This window comes from Ovis aries, chromosome 13 (genome assembly GCF_016772045.2).
Source record: "Ovis aries strain OAR_USU_Benz2616 breed Rambouillet chromosome 13, ARS-UI_Ramb_v3.0, whole genome shotgun sequence".
NCBI lineage: Eukaryota > Metazoa > Chordata > Mammalia > Artiodactyla > Bovidae > Ovis > Ovis aries.
Window position 1 is genome coordinate 63113888 of NC_056066.1, and position 19831 is coordinate 63133718.

General features: G+C 58.3%; 2 protein-coding genes across 4 annotated transcripts; one reads left to right on the top strand and one right to left on the bottom strand.

Annotated features, from left to right (window-relative positions):
* Positions 1-433: 433 nt before the first annotated feature.
* Positions 434-19040, bottom strand: NECAB3 (N-terminal EF-hand calcium binding protein 3). Of its 3 annotated transcripts, XM_027977090.2 has the most exons (13): positions 18826-19040; positions 16824-16848; positions 15197-15305; positions 14224-14249; positions 13953-14050; positions 3546-3682; positions 3139-3257; positions 2938-3017; positions 2781-2834; positions 2144-2256; positions 1896-1973; positions 1315-1406; positions 434-1237 (listed from the first exon to the last, which is right to left on the bottom strand). In XM_027977090.2, exons 1-13 carry the CDS (start codon positions 18946-18948, stop codon positions 1209-1211), a joined length of 1083 nt encoding a protein of 360 aa, XP_027832891.2. In that variant the 5' UTR covers positions 18949-19040; the 3' UTR covers positions 434-1208. The 3 variants fall into 3 exon arrangements, with proteins under 3 accessions (XP_027832891.2, XP_060253696.1, XP_042086258.1); XM_060397713.1 differs by lacking the exon at positions 14224-14249 and having other exon boundaries at positions 18826-19002; XM_042230324.1 differs by lacking the exon at positions 1315-1406 and having other exon boundaries at positions 638-1237.
* Positions 8971-13224, top strand: ACTL10 (actin like 10). The gene has a single exon (XM_042230323.1). The coding sequence runs from the start codon at positions 11512-11514 to the stop codon at positions 12742-12744; it is 1233 nt and encodes a 410-aa protein (XP_042086257.1). The 5' UTR covers positions 8971-11511; the 3' UTR covers positions 12745-13224.
* Positions 19041-19831: the final 791 nt, after the last annotated feature.

A 19831-nucleotide genomic window follows, 5' to 3' on the forward strand; every position in this document is an offset into this window, starting at 1 on the left:
GAAGGAGGTCCACATAGCTGGAGGACTGACTCATCCAGTATTCTCCTGGAACTGCCCTCTGGCGCCGTGAGGCAGCAGGGCTGGAGACAAGTCCAGCCGGGAAGGGTGGGGGAGGTTCTATCTGGGGACAGGTCTTCTCACAGGGGTCAGCCATGCTCTTTGGGCCTTGAGAGGGCTCTGTGGTCTGCCCCCACCTTCATACCACACCTTGCTGGTAAAGGAAGGGGGTGAAGCTAGAACCCCCAGGATTTTAGGGGGGTTATGGCAGGGCCCATGTCCACTCTCCTTTCCCAGAAAAGATTTCAGAAATAGGCTTTGTGGAGTGAGAAGGTCCTGAATTAAGGGAACCTGGACTGGCCATGATTAAGTTCCCAATATCCACGGGCACAGGGACCAGGCTGCCTTGCTGAGAGAGAGAGAATGGAAGCAATGCCAGAGGTGACCACTGCCTTTATTGCCTCTGGGCTGGGGTTCAGAGGTATCTGGGGGCAGCAGGTGACTCTGGGCCCAAATTATTGCTACCTAGCAAGGTCACCCTGGGGCTTCCCATAGTGCCCTGAGTATGGGTGGGAATAAGCATGCAAATAATATGCAAATAACATGCAAACCAATCCAGGATCCTCTGGAGGGCTCTGGTGCAGCCACAGGTGCTGAAAGCGTCAGGAGCCCGCCGGCCCAGGAAGGGGGTGGGGACCCCCAGGTCCTTTGCCCATACAGCAGACTGATCCAGCCCAGTCTTGGGGCTCGAGGTTGGGGGCGGGGTGGAGGATAGTTCCTGAGCATCAGCCCTGGCTCTGCTGCTGGCTGGGAAGAGCAGAAGCCTAGTCCCAAGACAGCAAGAAGAAAGCAGGCACCCACTAGGTAGCCAGACAGCCTCAGGCCACCTCAGAGAGGGAAGGGACCTGCCCTGGTCACACAGCAAGGCAGAGGCAGAGGGGACCAGAATCCAGGCTTCCTGAGGCCAGGGTATCTCAGAGGCCGAAGCTATAAGCAATAAAACACACTGTTAAGAGAAAGAGGAAGCAAGCAGCCCAGTCTCTGATCCCTGGGCTGTGAGACTCCACCAGCTGGCTCCAGGAGGCTGAGAGCCAGGCCCCAGGTGCGGAGGTGGCAGCGTTCTGGTCTTGAGCTGAGTGGAGCTGACCAGTCCAGAAGCTCCAGGAGGAGGCAGGCAGGGCTCAGGGGTCCTTAGCTTGCGCAGATCAGGCTCAGTTATTATTCATAATCCACCAGGAGGCTGCGGGTCAGAGATTGGGAGTCAGAGGCCATCAGGTGCCCACTGCCCTTCCTCAGGGGTTGGTGGCCACTGCCCACCTGGGAAGAACACAGTGGTGAGGGTGTCTGGAGCCCGTAGATGGTCAATGAGGATGCGCTGGAAGGCCTTACTGCAGGCGGACTGCTGGTGCCTGGGAAGGGCCGCAGAGGGGACCAAGGCCGGAGCTGGTCCCCAGTGACCAGGACCACATGGTTAAAAGTGCCCCACTCCCGCCTGGTCCTGCTGCCTGGTTTCAGATCTTGGTCCTTCCTCATAGTGGCTCTGAGCCTCAGTTTTCTCCTCCGTGACATGGGGATGCAGTGTGCACTTCACTGATACCATGAGGATTACATGCAGTCACAACAAGGCACGTGGCATGGGGTGTGGCATGGTGGGAGCTGTGTGTATTCACTGAGCACCTACCTGGCACCGGGCACTGCGTTCAGTTCTTTACATGCCAGCTCGTAAGGGTGACAAGAGGAGGGACTTAGCATCACTCCCATTTTCAAAAGGAGGCCACTGGGGCTCAGAGGGGTTAGGTAACTCTCCTGATGTCACAGAGCCAGCAAATAGGAGAGGATTTGAACCCAGGCTTGGTTCACTCGAGGTCCCACAATAAACGTCAGACCACTGCTCCTACCTTCTCCAGGAAGCCTCGTCCTGCCAGAACTCGTACAGGGTGAAGGAAGCCTTGTCCAGCATCTTCTGGGCAGACACACTGCAGGGCCAAAGAGACGGCCAGGCCAGGCCAGGCCTGGGCTGCCACCACCCCTGCCCACCTCACCAGGGGTGTCTAATGAGAGCCCTGGCCCAGGACACCCAGCCCAGCATTCCTCCCTGCCCATCCACCCCACACCTTGGCTGGCCACCACCCAGCTGAGGACTCACTGCAGGCAGTGGCTCTGGGACCCCGTGAAGTCCACGTAGCAGCACAGGGCATGGCGGAAGTCCTGCAGGGCCTCCTCGGCCACCTGCACCTGCCTCTGGGCCACAAGGATGTGCTGGCAAGAGAAGCAGCCTGGTCAGCTGGGGTAGGGCAGGGCAGCGGGTGAGGGCCTACTGTGGCCTTCAGGAGGACCCTGCCCTTCTTGGCTTGCACCAGACCCAGCCAGCCCTGAGGTCGGGCTCCTGCCCCAGGCAGCCCCCAGCATTCCTGGCTCCATCCTCCTCCTCCTGTTGCCAAGGTTACTGCCTCGCTCCAGCCACTGGCCGGCTCTCCTGCAGCACCGCACCACTTCCGACCGCCCCTTTCAGTTTCTGTCCACACTGCTCCACACACCCAGCTTTCAGAACTGTAAGCAAGGAACGCTGATGCCCATGGAGGGACAGAGGACTTCAGAGTCACGAAGCAACGACCAGAACCCCGCACCTGCCCGCCAGTCCTGGGGAACAAAGGCTGGGCCAAGCCTGGAGAAGGGGGTGTATGTACAAGACAGAGGCCAGGGGTGGCTAGCCCCATGAACCTCCTCACTTCACGGCCTCCTCCCGGCCCCAAACCAGCTGCCTGCCCCTCTCCCAGACTCACCGAGCTGGGCCCCTTGGTCAGCTCCTCTTCATGCAGGGGTTCCAGCCGGGGCGCCTGTGAGGGATGCAGAGCATGGGCCGGGTCCCCTGTGTGAGCCTGCCTTGCGTGGGTTCCAGACAGTTCCCCCGGCACAGGGCGGTGGCCACACAGCACTCACCTTGCACTCCAGCTGGTCGATGAGCTCCTGGAGGCGGTTGATCTGGAGCCGCCACTGCATCTCAGCCTCGGAGCTCTGCCCTGGGGGTCGGGCACGGGCCCCTCAGGCTGGGGGCTTCTCAGGATGAATTGAGGGCGAGTGGAGGAGCAAATGCTGGGGCCCCGGGGGATGCCGTGCCCTCCCACCCCACCGCAGACACACCTGCGTTGGCGGAGCCAGGAGACCAGGTGGATGACCGACTGACGCTCCGCAGGGCCCTGCGCCCTGCCCGCCGGCTGCCTCGGGGCCGGCTCGGCACCTCCACCCTCTCTTCATCGGACCTGAGGGGAGTGGAGGGTCAGTCCACTTGTCCCAGACCCATGGGGCCAAGCACTGGGGCCCCAGAACAGGCCTGGCCCCAAGCTTCAGGACATTGAGGTCCAGCTGCAAAGCCAGCCATGCCTTCTCGCCCTCTCCTGACCTCCCTCCCTAAGAACAAGAATTTGGGCTCCGGGATGCCAGCACTGTGCAATGTGATGGGAGCTGAGGGACCTGACAACAAGGAGATAATGGCCATTCATGAACTGGACCCACAGGTCCAGGCGCAGGTGGCCGAGCTCCTCACATACCGCGGGCCGTGGGCCTGGGCCTCCAAAGTGTCTGACGCCCCCTCCAGCGAGCTCTGCAGGGCCTGGAGCTGGCTCACCGTCTCCCGCAGTAGGAAGCGTGTCACAAACTGGTCCACCTTGGACGCCCGCTCATACTCCTGGGGAAGAGGGGGGCATGGTTGGCATTTCCTGGCTCCAAGTATGTATTTCTGAATGGGGAGCTACCCCCCTGCGCCCCACCACCTACCCATCAGAGCACCTGTGGCAGCGTAAAGAGCAGAGGGCCTGCAGACTTGGCATCAACAGGAGGACACAGAGTCTCCAGGGGGCAAGGAAACCCCACACCCCGTCCTTGTCTGGGCCCAGCCTCTCACTGGGAGGGATGAGGCCAACACCCAGAGAAGCGTGTCCCATTCTCTGGGCCTCAAGACCCCTTCCCTGTTGGGGCTGCCACTTTCAGCCAGTAAGGCCCCAGGCATAGCTAGACTGGGTGTGGGTAGGGGCTGGGGAAGGCAATGGCCCCAGACTCACCAGCTGGCCCCAAACTCACAATCTTGTCATTCATCCATGCATTAAATCACTTATCCACACACCCCACATTTACTGAGCACTTCTTACTAGAAGCTGTAGATAAAAGACAGCGGGTCACATACGCCAGCGCTGATCCCTGTCTACACTGCCGTTTCCTCCTAGCCTTTGCCAAGGTAGGCAGAGACAAGGAGGCTGAGCGTTGCCAGGCCCTGCGCTGCCCACTCGGAACGCCCAGACTCCCCAGCTACCTTCATCTCCTCGTGCCTCCTCGCCTATGAAACAGGGTGGGAACAGCCATCTCACTGACCTGCTGAGAGGCTCCAATGAGTTATTTCCTACACAGGGCTCGGCCTACTATCTGGTACATAAGTTCTCAATAAAGAACTGCTGTCACGGGACTTCCCTGGTGCTCCCAGGGCAGGGGGCCTGGGTTCAACCCCTGGTCAGTCAGGGAACTAAGATCCCACATGCCACACTGCCATTGTTTTTAGTCAAACATAATACTAACAAGAAACCTGGCCACTTGTACATCGAACAGTCACAGATTTCCTGAGGGTCTCCTCACCGACACCTCCCTCAGCCCCATATACACACTTGGTCCAGGGTGGGAGTCCCAGGGAGCTGAGGTGACCCCTCCCCAAGGGGCCCCAGAGGCAGTTTGTCTCCAGCCTGTGACCTGCCTCAGTTCAGCCATCAGATGGGCAGACAGACTGGTGGCTGGGACCTCTCATTCTCACACGGGTCAGTAGTTTGTCCAAGCCACTGGACTTCCTGGCCATTTTTTGAGTTTCCTGAAATCCGTCCAATAAATTCCCTTTCTAGTGCTTAAGGTGACTGATCAGTTTCTGTGGCTTACAAAGAACCTGGCTGACACCATTGCTTGCCAGGTCCTGTTTCCAAGCAGTTTCATTTAATTCTCATAGGAATTTACAGGAACCATCACTGACCCCATTTTGCATGTGAGAAGACTGAGGCCTACAGAAGTAGATTACCTTGGCCAAGGTCACACAAGTGTCAGAGTCAGAATACAAACTCAGGTCACAGAAATTCCTCTCTCCTCACCACGAAGCCTTTTCATACTATTCACAGGGTTCTCAAAGTGAGAACACTAGAGCAGTTTGCCCTTCTCTTTTCCAGTGGACCATGTGTTGTCACAGTTTTATTGAGTTACGCAAGCCCCTTTCCTTTGTCACGGCAAGGCTGTGATCCATGTGATCATTTTAGTTAGCTTTCTGTGATTGTGGTTTTCGTCCTAGAGGATGTGGGACTGTAGCTCTTGCTTATTCTGTCTGCCAGACATCCTGGAGTGTGAAGTCAAGTGGGCCTTAGGAAGCATTAGTACAAACAAAGCTTGTGGAGGTGATGGAATTCCAGCTGAGCTATTTCAAATCCTAAAAGATGATACTGTTAAAGAGCTGCTGCACTCAACATGCCAGCAAATTTGTAAAACTCGGCAGCGGCCACAGGACTAGAAAAGGCCCAGCTTTCATTCTAATCCCAAAGAAAAGCAAAGCCAAAGACTGTTCAAACTACCATACAACTGCATTCATTTCACATGCTAGCAAGGTAATGCTCAAAACCCTTCAAGCTAGGCTTCAACAGTAGATGAGCCAAGAACTTCCAGATGCTGAATTTAGAAAAGGCAGAGGAATAAGAGATCTAATTGCCAACATCCGTTGGGTCATAGAAAAACCAAGAGAATTCCAGAAAAATTTCTGCTTCATTGATTACACTAAAGCCTTTGACTGTATGGACCACAACAAACTGGAAAATTCTTAAAGAGATGGGAATCCAGACCACCTTACCTGTCTCTTGAGAAACCTGTATGCAGGTCAAGAAGCAACAGTTCCAGACATGGAACAACAGACTGGTTCAAAACTGGAAAAGGAGTATGACAAGGCTCTATATTATCATCCTGCTTATTTAACTTATATATACAGAATACATCATGACTGGACTGGATGACTCACAAGCTGGAATCAAGATTGCTGGCAGAAATATCAATAACCTCAGATATGCACATTATACCAATCTAATGGCATAAAGTGAAGAACTAAAGAGCCTCTTGATGAGGGTGAAACAGTGTGAAAAACCTGGCTTAAAACATTAAAAAAACTAAGATCGTGGCATCCAGTCCCATCACTTTGTGGCAAATAGAAGGAGAAACAGTGACAGATTTTATTTTCTTGGATTCCAAAATCACTGTGGACAGTGACTGGAACCATGAAATTAAAAGATGCTTGCCCCTTGGAAGAAAAGCTATGACCAACACAGAGAGCACATTAAAAATGAGAGACATCACTTTGCCGACAAAGGTCTGTATGTCAAAGCTATGTTTTTTTCCAATAGTCATGTATAGATATGAGTTGGACTATAAAGAAGGCTGAGCACCAAAGAACTGATGCTTAAAATTGTGGTGCTGGAGAAGACTCTTGAGAGTCCCTTGGACAGCAAGGAGATCAAACCAGTCAATCCTAAAGGAAATCAACCCTGAATATTCATCAGAATAACAGATGCTGAAGCTCTAATACTTTGGCCACCTGATATGAAGAACTTACTCATTGGAAAAGACCCTGATGCTGGGAAAGATTGAAGGCAGAAGAAGGGGGCGACAGGGGATGAGATGGTTGGATGGCATCACTGACTCAGTGGACATGAGTTTGAGCAGGCTCGGGCAGATAGTGATGGACAGGGAGGCCTGGTGTGCTGCAGTCCGTGGAGCCACAGAGTCGGACACCACTGAGTGACTGAACACCACCATCACTAAGCACCTTACAAGCCATCACCTCACTAATCTTTAGCCCAGTTTTGCACTGAGAAACCAAAGCCGGAAGTCACAGACAGAGTAAATGGAGTCAAGATTCATCTGTGGGTTCTGGCAGGAGCAGCTCGGAGCCTGGAGCTGATGAGGTCAACCCATGAGGTCACAATGTGGTCCCTGGGACAGAGCCAGGGCAGGGGGCCCCCAGCCAGAGGGCAGGGCAGAGGCAGCATGGGCTGGGGCCCCCAGTGGTGACCAGCCCTGCCATGGGAAACAACAGTTCCCACAAGAGAACCAAAGTGCCCAAGCAGGCCCGCAAGGAGAAGCCACCTGACATGGACAAGGCCCGGCGCAAACGGCAGTTCTTCAACCACTTTAAGGGGAAGAAGCCCAGTGTGAGTCCAGGGAAAAAGGGGCAGCTGGGGTTTGGCGGACCTGGACAGGTGGGCAGGAGCGGATGCTGGGGGTCTAGGCCACGTAGGGAATGGAAGGGGTTGCGTGTGTGTGCTAAGCGGCTTCTGTTGCATCCGACTGGTTGCAACCCCATGGACTGTAGCGCACTAGGCTCTTCTGACCATGGGATTTCTTCCCAACCCAGGAATGGAACCCACATCTGTCTCCTGCATTGGCAGGCGGGTTCTTTACCACTAGCGCCACCTGGGAGGCCCCTATGGAAGGCATTAGAGAACCCCTGTTGAGGCAGAGGGACTCAGGAATCCATGTGGGTGTGGATGGTATCCCAGAAACCAGGAGGTGGATGAGACTTGGGAGCCTAGGAGGGTGTGCAGGAGACGGCTCTCCCAACCTGGAACAGATGGGTGGAAGTCCTGGCACGGCGAATCAGCCCTAGCGGCTGCCACTGGGGCTATGGGCACAGGGAGCTCCCTTATCCCCGCCTTTCCATTCCCCAGCTTCAAAACGTGTTAGTTTCCCTTCTCTTCAACTAGGCATGAGGACCTGGGCCGGGACCGGGGTGGGTGAAGGGTCCCAGCATCAAGACTGGAAGGGCAGACAGGGGAATCTCATAAACTTGATCCGAGTCAGATCTCAGGAAGTCAGCCTGGGGTGGGTGAGGGTTTCCAGGTGGGGAGGCAGGGGTCTTGGGAGATGGAGAAGGGTGCCTGCCTCCCCCACCTCCCCCTACCCAGGCTGGGAGGACAGCGGGTACCCCGGGAACGAGAGAGGGCGGGCTTCTGGGAGACAGGACCCGCTGGGTGAGGGTCCTCGGGAGGCAGGCGGGCGGAGCTCGTTCCCCTCACGCCCCTGCTCTACCCCCAGACCAAGATCGTGCTGCTCTTCCCCCTGGACAAGCGGCAGCAACTAGCCGAGGCGACGGCGGGGCCCGGAGCGCGGCCCGAGCGGGTGAGCGAGGCTGTGGCGGACACCCCCGCGGGGGCCCCGGCGGCGGCACCCATGTTTCGAGGAGCCGGCGACGGCGCTGAGCGGCGCGAGAGCGCGCGCGCGCGCGAGATGAAGAAGATCCTCGTGCTGCTGCTGCTGCTGGACGCGCGGCTGCAGGAGGAGGGGCGCCGCGCGGCGGGCGGCCCCGGGGGCGGGGCCAAGGAGGCGCAGGGCTGGCAGCGGCTCTACACGCGCCTGCTGACCGAGAGCGAGACCGACTGGGAGGCCGAGGCCGCCGAGGAGCAGCCGCGCAAGCGGCGCCGCTGTCCCCGCCCGCGGCCCTGAGTGCCTGGCCGGACCCCCTGTACCCTGGTCTGGCCCAATAAAGAGCGCATAGCAACGCTGGCGTCTGTAGCCCAGTCTGAGGCGTTGGGGCGTGGAGACAGGGTTGGGGAAACTAAGGCCCAGAGCAAGACAGGGAAGAACAGGCGAATGGCCGTGGCCTGGGGCCCAGGCTGGTTTTGCCTTCTTTCTTCTGACCCAAGTGTCAGAAACCCTGTGCCGCAATGGAGAGGGGGCACCCTACCACAGTGGAACAAGGGTTCTCCTCTCCCTGCGACACCTGGCCGGGGTCAGATCCAGCAACCAGGTCTGCAGATCCGACGGAAGAGCGCTCGGGCAAAGCCAGGCTTGGCCACGCTAGGAGAAGGAGAGACCTTCCAGCAGAGGCCAGGCCAGTCCAAAGTCTTCAGCACTCAACAAGTCTTTCCTAACTGAGGGAAAGTCCCAGGCAAAAAGCCACCGCCGTGTGGAAGAACTGGGAAGGTCCACAGTCAGCATAGTTTGAGCCTTAGACTCACATCCTGCCTGTGTGAGCAGCCAGGAGGAGAGACTGAGGTCCCTGGACCTCTGACCCCTCAATCCTACCCCACTGTGCTTGATGACCCCCAAGGCAACTCAATCACCGTCTCCCCACCTACCCCACCCCATTCTCTTCCCCACACTGCACCCAAAGAGGCTTCTTCCAAACCACTTAATAGGGCAGTCCACACTTCTGCTCATAAGCTCACGCTGGCTCTCCACTGCCCGCAGAGAAACACCCAAACTTATTATTGGAATGTGCAGGCCCAGATCCCCAGCCCCAGTCCTCCCCTCTGGGGCTCCTTAGTGACTTCCAGTCTCACTCCTGCTCTGGCCATACTGCCACTTGTGGCCTTCGATTCAAGGTTCACCTCCCCAGTTCATCCACAAGAGGCCTGGCATGCTTTCTGTGGGCAGGACCCAGCTGCTTCTCACGCTCCTGGGTCCCAAACCCAGCGCCAGACCCTAGTCATTCTTGTCCCCTCCAGCCATGCCAAACCTGCAGCCTGCTTTCCGCTGGCAACCAATCTCAAAATGCCCCTTTGGGGAGAGGGGGCGCGATGCAGAGGGGTGAAGGTCCCAGCTCACTAAAACCACAGGTACAACTTTTCCTGAAGGTACACTTTCGTCAGTGTCAACACCAGATTGCCTGCATCAGGCTGGAGGTCGCACTACCCGTCACATCTCCCCCGCTGCTTTGTGAGAACTGACCCTTTCCTACCATCCACATGGTTGCAATCAAAATAACCACCTTCTTCAATGTGGCCACATCTCCTGGCATAAGCAATTGGCCCAAGCCCAGTCCTATCAGTTCCTTCCCTGGATCTGTAATTCAGGAACTGTTGTTCAGTCGCTCAGTTGTGTCCGACTCTTTGCAACCCCATAGACTGCAGCACTCCAGGCATCCCTGTCCTTCACTAATCTGGAGTTTGCTCAGACTCACGTCCATTGAGCCAAGGATGCCATCCAACCACCTCACCCTCTGTTGTCTCCTCCTCCTCCTCAGGAACTGGAGGAGACAATTTTTTCTACGGGAACATGCACAGACTGAAGCCAGTCTTGAGAAGAATATAAACACAATGCAGACCCCAATGCACCTTTTGGGTCCCCCAAAGCCTGGCAGCCAGACCCTGCTTCCCATCTTTTCCGAAGACCTGTTTCACTCTTGCCCTTAGTAGATATAAAACATATAAGGCTCTTGTGATAAAATTCGTATTTTAGCTTAAGCTCACCTGAATAGGTCTTCAACTTGCAACCATAATGGTCCTAAAGAGAAAAAAGAGACTCTGCAGAGACATGACATGGCCTGTTTCCTGTGTTGGGGGATGACCGCCTTTGGGAGAAGTAACTGAGCCCAGGGTGAGATTCGGACTCACTCAGTACACAGTGAAGGCAGCCTCAGAATTGAGTCACAAACTCAGGCCCACGTTTGTAAGCCTCTGAAGGTAGGATCCCTTTGTGGGCTACCTGGGCCCTAGAAAGCTAAGCTCACAGAGGTCTTCAGGGTGGCTGGAGATCCATGATTAAGAGTTTTCTCTAGAGGAGAGAGGCTGCACGTTTGTCCAGAGCTCATCAAAGTGGTTTGAGGAAGCAATTAAATTGGTTGTGCTGGCCCCAGGTGGCTCAGTGGTAAAGTATCTGCCTGAGAACCCTGGAGACGCAAGAGATGCAGGTTCGATTGCTGGGTTGGGAAGATCCCCTGGAGTAGGAAATGGCAACCCACTCCAGTATTCTTCCATGGAAAATTCCATGGACACAAGGGCTTGGTAGGCTTCAGTCCATGAGGTTGCAAAGAGCCGGACACGACTGAGCGACTGCATATAAACACTGAGCACAGCTGGGTGGCTGAGACCACATCCCTGGATGTCAAAATCATTACCATTGGCCCTGTCCCTGGAGACAGGCTGGGTCTGGGCGTTTTCATCTGGGTAGAGGCTATGGAAGCACAGCAGATGCTGAGAACTGAGGTCACAATGAATCCAATCCAAGTTCTTTTCCTTGCTTCTTTGACCACCCCCTCCCACCTCCACTAGGAACCACAGTACTTCGGTCATGCCCAGTTGAGAAGTGCCAGGAGACCGCTGGAGGCTCAAGGGTCGGGCTGGACTCCTGGGTTCCCAAGCGGAACAGATGTCTGGATAGTATTGCCACAAAGGCCTTTTATTCCCAGAGCTGCTCCTGGAGGCTTCTCAATCTCTTCAAGGATTTGGCCCTCCCCTCTCATCATCCATCTAAGCAAGAGCTTAGGGGGGCGGAGCCGCACCGCTGAGGCGGGTCCTCAGAGGGGCCTTGAGCCGGAAGAGGGGGAAGACAGCCCGAGGCCCAGCGAGAGCGGAACCTGACTCTCGAACCAGAGGCCGGGCCTCAGGCCCAGGGGCGGAGCCAAGTCAAGCGCGGAAGAGACCTCTACTCAGGCCAGAAGAGTGGGACCTCGGGACCAGAGGGCGTGGCCCAAGAGCTGCGAGCTGAAAGGCGGGCCTCCATCGAGGCCAGATGAGACGCGGTTCTCAGGCCGAGGGCGGGTCCGAGCCTTCCGGGGCCGAGGTTTTGACTGCAGGGCTTGCCGGCCTGAAGATGGCTTCGCTGTCCAATAGTCGCCGGGTCCGCCGGCTGTCCTCGTTGGGCCACGTCGCGGTGGTCGTGGACCAGGGTTCCGGCTTCACCAAGGCGGGCTTCGCGGGAGAGGAGCAGCCACGCCTGGTACTCAAGAGCTCCAGCCTGGTCCCCAGCTGGGACCGGCCCGTGCTGCCCGGGGCGCCTGGCTGCGAGCTGGCGGGCGGCGTGGCACGGACACACCCCATCAAGCACGGCGTGGTGGTGGACTGGGAGGCGCTGGAGGGGTTGTGGGAGCGCCTGCTGGTGGGCGGCCTGCGGGTGTGCCCGGACGAGTGGCCGGTGCTCGTGAGCGACTCCCCGTCGGCGCCACCAGCGGGCCGCGAGAGGGTGGCCGAGCTGCTGTTCGAGGCCCTGGCAGTGCCCGCGTGCCACCTGGCCAGCACCGCCTTGTTGGCGCTCTGCTCCGTCGGCGCGTTCAGCGGGCTGGCCCTGGAGGCGGGTGCGGGCGTGTGCCATGCCACGCCCGTCTATGCCGGCCACTCGTGGCACAAGGCCACCTTCCGGCTGGATGTGGCTGGCAGCACCCTGTCGCGCTACCTGCGGGAGCTGCTGGTGGCAGCAGGGCCTGACCACCGTCTGCAGGCCCTGCCACACAAGATCATCACGCAGCTCAAGAAGCGCTGCTGCTACGTGTCCCTAGACTTTGGCGGTGACCTCTGTAACCCCGCCCGCCACCACCCAGTCAGCTTCTACTTAGGCGGTGGGTGCACTGTCTGCCTTGGCAGCGAGCGCTTCTGCTGCCCAGAACCCCTCTTCCAGCCGGGTCTGCTAGGCCAGGCTGAGCCGGGATTGCCCATCCTGGCCTTCCAGGCACTGCAGAGGGTGCCCGCAACACTACGGACACGGCTGGCCAACACCGTGGTGCTGGCCGGTGGCTCCACGCTTTTCCCTGGCTTCCCTGAGCGCCTGGAGCTGGAGCTGGAGGCCCAATGCCGGCGGCAGGGCTGTGGGACGCTGCAGCCGTGCCTGGTGGCCAAGCCTGGGCGCGGGACAGCGGTGTGGACGGGCGGCTCCATGGTAGCCTCGCTGCGCACCTTCCAGTGCCGCTGGATGACCCGGGCCATGTACCAGGAATGTGGCTCCAGGCTGGTGCACGAAGTGTTCCACTGAGTGCTGCTGGACTGGAAGGGGTGGCGCCACAAGGGGGCGCTGCAGAGGCAGACGCTCGGCAGGCTGAGTGCAGCTGTCAGAGGCATTGAGTGCCAGATAAAAACCTCAGTGATTACAGCTGGCAGAGTCGTGTGGTGATGGGTCACCTTCTACGCCTTTCTGGGCCAGGAGGGGGTGGTCAGGAACCCTGGGGCTCTTACTTTGAGCTGCAGTGTGAATTCCCGCTAACCAGTGCCAGTTCAGAGAATGCCACTAGAGCTGCCCACCCCCAGGCCCTGTTTCCATGGCAACAAGGAAGGTGCTGCCCCTACTGGTGTCCAGGCCACAGATATGGAAGTCATCACAGCACACCAACCCCTCATCATGTAGCATTCAGATCCCCAACCTGTGCCAGGCCCCAAAGGTGACCGTTGGAAAAGCTACTCGACCCTATGTGAAAGCAACCAGAAGGGGAAGCCCTGTCCTCAGCTGATCATTAATTCACAGAGAGCCTCAGTTTCTCCTTCTGTAAAAATGAGGTCAGGCACAATTCCAAGCCTGCTCACTGCTCCCTCCTCGCCCCCTCACTCAGAGTTATGGGACAAAGAAAGGTGGAGACATCTCTTACAAGGAACACAGAAAGGGAAGGGTAGCTTTCGGTGTTTTTAAAAATACCATCCAAGGGCCTGGAGCCCTGGCTGAGAGCACTGTTTATTCTGTGTGCACATGTCCATACTATACACAAACATGGGCGCACACATGCCTGTCTCCTCACGCATGTCCTCAGGCTGTCCCCACCCCCGCCACCAAGCTCTACACACCAGCATGGGCCTGTGGATGCGTGTGAGCCTGCCCGACCCCCAACCCATCCCTGCTGGAGCTGGGCTTGATACCCCACAACAGTCAAGTCCGGTCAGTAATAAACGCAGCAGCAGCTCCACATATGAAATGGCTATTGTGAGCCAGGCAGAGACAGCAAGACAGACAAAACTCTGCCTTCATTCTCCTTTAATTGTCACAACGAACGTCTGGAGGTAGGTTCTATTAATATGCCCAGTTTACAGATGAGGAAACTGAGACCCAGAAAGGTAAAGATGCACAGCCAGAAAGTGGAAGCCAGGCCTCTAGCCCCACAGCCCTGAGTCCAATGATGGAGGCTCCCACAACATAGCAGACACCCCCGGCCCTCATCCTGCCACCCCCCTGCAACCATCAGCCCCTCCACTCACGAGCTTGGTGGTGTCCATGGCAGTGAGCACAGCACAGTTGAGCGACTCCAGCGCCGCTAGCACAGGCCGGTAGACGCCCAGGTGTTCAGAGAAGTAGTCTGAGGGCAGAGGAGATACTCAAAGGTTCCTGGGGTACATCCCCCGATTTACAACCTAGAATTCCCCAGCAGCCAACCAGGCCGTATGCTCTAAGCCCAGCCCAGCCTGCTCCATCAGAACACCAGCAACACCCACCTGCCCGGGAGACAAACACCCCCATGGGCCTACTCACCGCACAGTTTCTCCGTCTCTAAATTGCTGCAGGGAAAAGAGAAGGCGTCCTTCAGACCCTGCTGGTAAACTAAGACTGACTTTGAAGCCAGTGGTCCTTTCCTCTCTCTGCCCAGCTCAGCCTGACACGGAGGCAACTTCTGACTCTACCCCACGTTACGCTGCTCAGTGGACAGAGGTGGGGTACTACCAGCCCATCAGTGTCTAACGGGGAACATTCAGTCCTGCTCTCAACCTCCAAGGGGATTTCAGGCTGGGAGAGACAGATGTGGACACAGGCCAGAGAGGAGTGGTTAGAGCTGGGAAGGAGAAGTCAGGTCTGTGGAAGCGCAGAAAAGGCATGGAGTACCTGTAGGTCAGGGAGGGCTTCCTGGAAGAGAGGCTCCCTAAGCTAGGCTTTGAAGGACAAGGAATTTGACTGGTGTTATCTGGTGGTGGTAAGGCAGCAGCAGTGCAAAGGTCTGGCCCAAGCCTCAGAAAATGGGAGAGCATGGGAGCCTAGAATTTCTTTTAAGAAGAGGGGAGTAGGGGGAAGTAAGAGGGAAGGATAGCCGCACACACGTGTGCACCCACGTGAGGAAGCAGGCGAAGGCAAGCAAACTCGCACAAAGGCCTGAAGATGCGGGAGCACCTGCACCCACGGGTGGGAGCAGGCAGGGCCCAGCTGTCCCCAGGCATCCGCTGGTCGCTCAGCAGGAAGCGGGAGTGCTGGGGGGGCACCTGTGGGCTGAACCATAGGTGGTGACTCAGGCCTGGCTATTTTGGGGTCCCAGCTGGAAGCAGTGTGATGGGCAGGACTGGAGCCAGGGAAGGGGTAGGTAGGCGGGTAAAGCTGGCACTTAGCCCTGGCACTCCTTTCCCCGTGCCCCACCAATCCTCCATAAGGAACCCAAGCAAGCAGGGGACACAGAGGGGTAGGGACAACCTGGGCTCACATCTACGCATGGCGTGTGCACCCCAACCCCCATACTCACTCAGCGGGATGCCCATCAACACCACTGAACAGCTCTCGCAGCTCCCCGGGGCTGAGAACCCCATCGGCAAAGTAATTCTGGAATTCTTCAAATGAGAGCTTCCCGTCATCTGGGGGTGGGGGTGGGCACAGGGAGCAGAGTCAGTATCTCTGAGCCCTGGCTGCACCCCTGCCACCCAATGGAGGCCCCCTGAAGGCTTCGCAGTATCTCATAACCACCCAGCCAAGTGAAATGGGATTCTGGGCTGGAAAGAAGGCCCGGCCGTTGGGGACCAAAGGGTTGGGGCCCCCAGAGGTGCCCACTTCAAGCAACAGGGCCCACTCTGCCGGCACCCAAGGGACAAGGCAGTGCATATGTGACACTCGGCAGCAACTCAATGTTTGCCAAATGCAGAAATAAATGAACAACTGCCTGGGGCACAGTTAGATCATGGCAGGGCCTAGATGTCACTTGGAGGAACCAGGGCTGGGTCTCTGCCCACATGGCTCCCGGGTGGAGAGGACCTCCGTGCTCTGGACCCAGGCCCTTCACAGAGAAGCTGCAGGGAATCAGATGAGATCTTCCTAAGAGCAGGGCCCCAGTAAGAAGCAGCAGACTGGAGAGGGAAAGACCTCCCCATCACAGAGGCTGCCTCCCCATCACAGAGGCTGAGATCATAAGAGCACTGGCCAGAGGCACTGGGGATTTGGCCTGCAGGGTCTCTAAGCAGATGGAGTGGGAGAATGGAGCTGGGGAGTGCCTGAGCCTCCCTCCCTAGACGGAATGCTATGAGCCAAATGAGACCACGTGCCCTGATCAACCGGCTGAAACAAATTTGAGGAGACCCAGGGAGAAGAGGCAAGGGGTGGGGACCGAGTCCTCTCTCAAGGAGGCCAGGTGAAGGTGAGGTCAAAGCTGACAGGTGGTCTCAGCTCAAACCCTCCACTGGCCCATCAGGGCACCGTGGGCTGCTCTGAGTCATCTGTGGGCAGCAACCTGCCTGCAAGGTCCCCTGATGGCTCTTGCTTTAAGCTTTCCAGATTTTGCCAGGCCAGCATCTGAGACTGCCCAGGACTCAGGGCATCGGGGGAGCTGACTCCCTGGACCTAGGTCTGTCCCGCCCACACCTTCCCTGCATCCAGGTGGTTGGTAATATGGAAAGTTACTGAGCTCTCTAAGAATCTACGATAGAATCTCCCACGGCCCTGGCTCCGTGACCACACCCTTCCAAGCCTCTCACAGAGGAAGCCTAGAACCAGGCATCGCATAGACCCGGGTTGAAGGCCCAGCACCTCCAGCTGTACCTCTCTGGGCCTCGGCTCCTTTGTCTGTGAAACGGGGTGAGGACTTCAGCAGTGGTGAGGAAGACAGGAGATCATCTATAGAAGTACCCCTCACTGGGCCAGGACACTGCGTGAAAGTCAGCCCCCACCTCCAGCCTCTGGCTCAACCACATTTCCTCCACTCTCCCTCCTGCCAAACTGGATTCAAAACAAAAATTTCCTCCGAGAAGGACACCTGGGTTGATTCTTCTGATTCGGGTCCTCTCAAGATTTCTCTCCATTCTCAACTGTGCCCCAAACCCTCCCCGGAGCCTCTCTGATGCCCCTCAACCCCCAGCATGGGACTCAGGGGAAGCCACACTCACCATTCTTGTCTGCTCGGCGAAAAACCTAGAGGACAAAAGGGCAGGGGTGGGAGCTGGGAGGACAGAACCACCCCACCCCTACTCCACAGAGCCCCAGCTGGCAGGCCTGCCCCCTGCATCTCCCTTCCTCCTGCCCAGCTTGGTCCCAGCCCCCGCCCAGCTCAGCCCTCCAGGGCCTTTTCCAACAAGGGGAAGAGCACACAGCGGGCCCCACGGCTTGCTCCCTTCTCCCACAGGGCCTGGCCTTGTGGGGGGTGCTCCAAGCTGGCTCTCCGCTTCTTCACCTCCCACACCCGCGAGTCAATCCTGAGTTCTTTCTAATACATCAGCCCTTGGAACGGTCCCAGCTTGAGGCAGGTGGGGAAACGGGCCAAGATGCGGCCAGAAGATCCTGGGCACCCATCCCAGAGCTGAACCCCAACTCTGCTGTGTGGCCAGGGTTCGTCCCAGACTCTGCCCACCCCAGGCTGTTTCTCAGTCAGCTTCTTGAGACCCTGCCATGCAGGCGGTGGGTCCTGTTTACTCAGTAACATACCGGGGACCAGCCCAGGGTTAACCCTTCCAGGGCTGGGTCTTCCTATGAGGCCAACTCAGTACGAGGGTCTTGGGCAGGCCCGTGTGGGTATGTGTGTGTTGTACGTGCAAGGGGAGTAAGAGGCACAGAAAGCAAGGGTGGACAGATGGTATTTATGGAGAAACAGACAGGAAAGACAACAGAAGTAGCAAAAGTAGAGTCCAGACGTGGTCCCTGTCTCCCCTATAGGGACCAGAGACTCCCTGGTCACCCAACACAACCCAGCAAAGAGGGCACCAGCAGGTCTGGCAAGGAGGGGCAGGCCAAAACCTGGACAGAGAGCCCTGGTCTGCTCCAGATTCGGAGTGCCCCTCCCCTCGGGCTGCTTTCTCGGGGATGAATGTACTCCCTGGCCTGAAGCCTGACTCACAGAAGGCTGCCACCGGCTCACTCGGGGTCACAGAGCCACCCAGGGTGGCCTGGCCAGGACAGACAGACATACTAGGGGTGGGGGTGGGGGCTGAGAGAGAGGGAAGGGTTCTAAGCTGTGAACACTGAGGACATCAAGGGCCACACCCTAGTGCACCCCTGCCTCCGTGTGCAAGCTGGAACACATCCCTAACCCTCCAGGCCTTGGTTTTTCCATCTGGGAAATGGAAGGGTCAGGTCCCTTCCAGCTGAGAGGGCTCTGGCCAAGGTGCTGAGTCACTAGGGACAGGGGAGGGGGCAGAACAACCTTTCCCACCCGAAAGGGACCTCTGGGAGTGGGGACGCAAGAGGAACAGGACAGGCTGTGCAGAGGGGTGAAAGGTGGGGAAGGGGTGCAGGTGAGTGACCCAGGCCAGGCCAGGGAGCTCCAGGTAGGTGCTCATAGGGGCTGCAGGGCCACCTGCCAGGCAAGGGGCAAATGTACAGACCACAGAGGGCGTGTGTGGGCAGCGCCGACCAACTGTGGGATCCCACAGCCCTTGGGTGGGATCTGAGGGGGTCCGGGGTCAGCACTAGGTCAGGAGTCGGGGGCGGGGGGCTGCTTCCTCTCCCAGGCCCCCTTGCCTGGTCAGTCCAGCCTGGGGCTGCCAGAAAGGGACACCGTGGCCGCTCCCGGGACCAAGAGTTGACAGCCCCCACCCGGCCAGACACATACATGGGGTGGTTTGGGGTCGGGGGGGCCGCGGGGGCAGTTACACTGAACAAGGAGAGATAAGCAGAGAAAGAGTGAGAGGCAGAAGACGGGACACAAAGGCAGCGAGATAGAGATAAGGGAAACACACGGAAACAGAGAGCAAGAGAGAAATCGTGAGAGACCCAGAGGCCGAGGCAGAGCCCCCAACAAACCTGGAGGGAGACACATGGACGTGGGGAACGGAAAACCAGAATGAGCGAGGGCAAGGAGACTGAGGCTGTCCACAGAGACCGGGAGCGACCCCGCGGGAGAATGACCAACCCCAGGGCCACAGCGCCGGCACCCCCGGCCCGCTCCCCACTCACGTCCTGGAAGAGCGCGTGTCCGGCGGGCCCGGCGGCGGGCGCGGGCGCGGGCGCGGGGGGTCGCGGGGGCTCGGGCGCGGGCGGCCGGATCAGGCACACGGTGAGCAACCCCGCGCACGCCATGGTGCCGCCACCCGCTTGGCTCCGGCTCGGCTGCGGCTCCGGGCTCTGGACGCCGCCGCCACCGCCGCCGCCGCGGACTTGGGGGGACGCGCAGGGGGGGCGCCCGCCCATCGGCGCCGGCGCGGAGGCTGAGGGCCCCGCCCCCCGCAGCTCCGCCCCCGCCGGGCGGGCCGCCGAGGCCCCCTCCCCGCCCAGCCCCGGCCAGCGCCAGAGCTCGGCCCTCCGCCCGCCCGCCTCCAGGGCCTCAGCTTCCCCGTCTGGAAAAGGGGAGCCAACTCCAGCCGTTAGGGCCGCGCGACGCAGAACCGCAACACAATGCACCTCTGCGACTCCCCATTCTCCGGGGGTGGCGGCCACTGGGGAGAAGTCACTCAAGGGGTCATTCCCTCTTGGGGACCGGTCGGTGTGGAATATTACACAGCCAGGAACAGGACGGGAAGGGGCTGCGCGTGCCCGCTGAGGGCGGGTCCCCACATCTTTACAGGGTCCAGTGAACTGCGGAAGCACAGGCGCGCCACCTGGTGGGCAAAACCCGCAAGCACCTTCCCCTGTGAGTGTATCTTCTGCAAAATGGGAGTGAAGGGAAGACATGATTGTTGTGGGGACTGACAGCGAGGACTTAAAATAGGGGTTGGCTCAGAGAAAGCCCACCTAAGGGTATGCTAAATAGATCCGTGTGGACAGTCTGCCAGTCAGTCACCCTCCACTCTCAAGCTCAACTCAGACTTCCCTCCCCCACCATGGGGCCCCCTCTTCAATCTATCATCCCCCGCTGCAGCCAGAGGAAGCTTTTTAAAATATAAAAAGGGAGCATCACTCCTCTCTGACTCACCAGTTCTTTCCCCCTGAATAAAGCCCAAGACTGAATGTCTCTCCACTCTGG